The 2,607-nt window shown below is 49.0% G+C and overlaps 2 protein-coding genes across 2 annotated transcripts in view; one reads left to right on the top strand and one right to left on the bottom strand.

Moving 5' to 3' along the window:
* MAA_00420 (restless-like transposase) overlaps positions 1-246 on the top strand; it is a gene marked incomplete at both ends in the record, with an annotated part of 2,301 nt that extends 2,055 nt beyond the window's left edge. Inside the window, one exon of the mRNA XM_007818418.2 lies at positions 57-246. Within this exon, the coding sequence (XP_007816609.2) occupies positions 57-246 (190 nt within the window). The remainder of the gene's footprint in view (positions 1-56) is intronic.
* A 1,071-nt stretch (positions 247-1,317) lies between these two features.
* On the bottom strand, positions 1,318-2,163 carry MAA_10922 (uncharacterized protein; the record flags this gene model as incomplete). The annotated part of the gene is made up of 1 exon (XM_011412868.1): positions 1,318-2,163. One exon carries the CDS (start codon positions 2,161-2,163, stop codon positions 1,318-1,320), a length of 846 nt encoding a protein of 281 aa, XP_011411170.1.
* Between the last annotated feature and the right edge of the window lie 444 nt (positions 2,164-2,607).

Genomic DNA, 2,607 nt, shown 5'->3' with positions numbered 1-2,607 from the left:
ATGCATGACAAGCAATGCATGACATGCATTGCAGGCAACATTAGAATGGACATCAGGAATCCCGAGACAAAATTTAAACCTGACGTACAATCAAGCGCTTTCCCTCTAAGCCTAACTGAGGCGTTAAGCTACAACTACCGCTATCCGGAAGCTTTTGATAACTCGAGCTTCGTGTTCTTGCCTTCTGAGCTCGGAGAAACTGATCGGGGCGAGGCGGTCATCATGGGGGCTCTCTTGTGCCAGTGAGGCCAAAGTCTCAATGTTGAGAGGATCTTTTGTAGCTGGGAGGAGGCGAAGGAACTGATAGCAACATACGGTGGGAGACTATTTGTGTCGGGGTATGGATGTTAACAATGATGAGGAAATCAGAGCAATATATTTTCACACCATGGCACGATAGGTAAATTTGTATTGCACTTTGAGAATACGTATTAATAAATATTAATATTTATTTAACAATAGTTATGTTGCTTCCACCGCCGTCTTGGGCGCCGGAGCCAGCAGCCTGAGAGAGTAGCCTCAACCAGCGGCTGAAACAGACCTCACGTGAGGAGACCTCAACACCAATTCAGGCGTGCTTTATCCATAGCTAGATGAATTCAACACAAGCAAGAGCAACATCATGATCACCAGCGCGTAGCCGTTTGTGCCTGTGATAATTATCACGCCGATAGAAGCCTTGCGCTTCCAGCAAGATAGAAGATAGAGAATCTGAGCCTTAAGTTTGAGGGGCCAGCCCCCGGTAAAAGCTCACGGCACAACACTGCTCGCGTGGCCGCCATCTCAAATTCAGTCAAAAGTCTATCTGTTTCCTCATTCACGGTCTCTCGCCATACTATTAATATTTCTAAGTTTCGGGTGTCAGACATCATTTAGCCTTCGGCTGACATGACTAGTTATGCTGATTAGAACATGTTCAACACATTCTGCCACACACCGGGGGGTTGCATGTTGGCTAGAGCATCACGCAACATGTGGCTTTGGCCTTATTGTGACTCTATGTAGACACTGCTCTGGAAGTTCTGTAGGAGGTCTCCGAGCTACTTTTAGTGCGTCCTGTCGCCAACATCATCACCCCGTGTTATCACTTCTAGTGCGACGAACCCTGCTGTGCGAGGTCTGGCGATCCGGTGCAGGTGCGGCTACGCATCGTAGTAGTATCGTACGCGTCGCTTGTTACCAAATGCAAGTCCCGTGCGCCCACATCTAGGATTAGCAACGGGTGTCGATTTTCCTACCAAGATATCTAGGTGTCATTATTATTCAACTGGCTGAGCCCGATGGTGGCTCGGTTTGCACTCTCGCCTGCTTGATCTTCTAGCTCCTTCTTCGGCGTTTTCTCCAGGTCCCTTTTTCCTCCTTCACACTAACCGTTTTATCGGTTGCCGTAGCCGAAAATTGGCTGTTGACCATTTTCAATAGCAATCCTGCCGCACCTTGAAAGATGGGTGGCAGCATGGTTGGTAATTCGTCGCCAGAATCCTTCCTGGTTTGGGACCTTGTTGTCCTTTTCGGCCTGTCCTCCTTCTCATCGGTGGCTACAAAGAGACGAAAAATCTTTTCCTGGTTTGCAAGGACGGCAGAGATCTTGTCCTGGGCCGTGTCAAGAGAAGCGTACATCTCGTCCTTGGCGGTCGATTTTTGTAGTTCTTTCAGAATGGCTTCATGCAAGAGCTGCGTTTTTTTCTCATTTTGCTCAACTCTCTCCGCCAACCCGCGCAAAAGGTGTTCTTGGTCTGTTCGCCATTGGCGTACTTCCTCTTTCAAAACTTGCACATTATGCTGTGCCTGCTGCTGCATCTCCGCCGCCTGGCCTTCCTCACGAGTATGCCTTATCTGTGCCGACAAGCCATCCCGGCAGCTCTCCAAACTCCCAGAGATTGACTCGAAGCTCGAAGCAATGACACTCTGAGTGTCCTGGATCCCCTGGCTAAGCAAAGTGTTTTTCGCCTCAATCATATCCGCCAACTGTTTTACCCATTGTACCAAGGCATTACGGACAACATCCTCGAGCTCTGATACCTTTGTCTGTCGCCATTGTTCATACAGTGCGTTTGGATTTGGTTGCACTTGTTGTACATAGTACTGATGGGCAGCATGTGGTGTGGTGTAGAACGGCTGCGGCCCGCCTGGAAGACTGTGCCTATGCTCTGGACGATTCATAGTGTTCGTAAAAAAGAAGTTGGAGTTGTGGGAGTAAGTATTATACCGTGCTCTGACAACAGGTCTCTAGGGCAAGTAGTGTCTGACTTTCTTATACAATTGCACCTCAGCAGGTTTACTTAACTGTACGTAAGCACCACTCCGAATCTGGAGTTCAGTTCTAGGTTGTAAATGTACCTCCAGAAGGCCACACTGACCCGCCCTGGGAACTATGTCGTGGATCCAGCGCACTTGCGCTTTCGCATGGCCGCCACTACATGTCCCCACTCGTTCGGCGTCTTCCCCTTCCAGGCACACAAGTCTGGGCTGAACCCATAGCATCTCCACTTTGGGAAAGATGGCGTTCCACTATACACAAAAATCCATGCCATCTCCACCCCGAGAAAGGTGGCGTTCCATGACTATACACAAAATTCCATGACATCTCCACTTTGGGAAAGATGG

The sequence above is a fragment of the Metarhizium robertsii genome, assembly GCF_000187425.2.
Source record: "Metarhizium robertsii ARSEF 23 chromosome Unknown MAA_Scf_3, whole genome shotgun sequence".
Taxonomy (NCBI): domain Eukaryota; kingdom Fungi; phylum Ascomycota; class Sordariomycetes; order Hypocreales; family Clavicipitaceae; genus Metarhizium; species Metarhizium robertsii.
The sequence above is the reverse complement of the archived record's forward strand: the minus strand, read 5'-3'. Positions and strand labels throughout refer to the sequence as shown.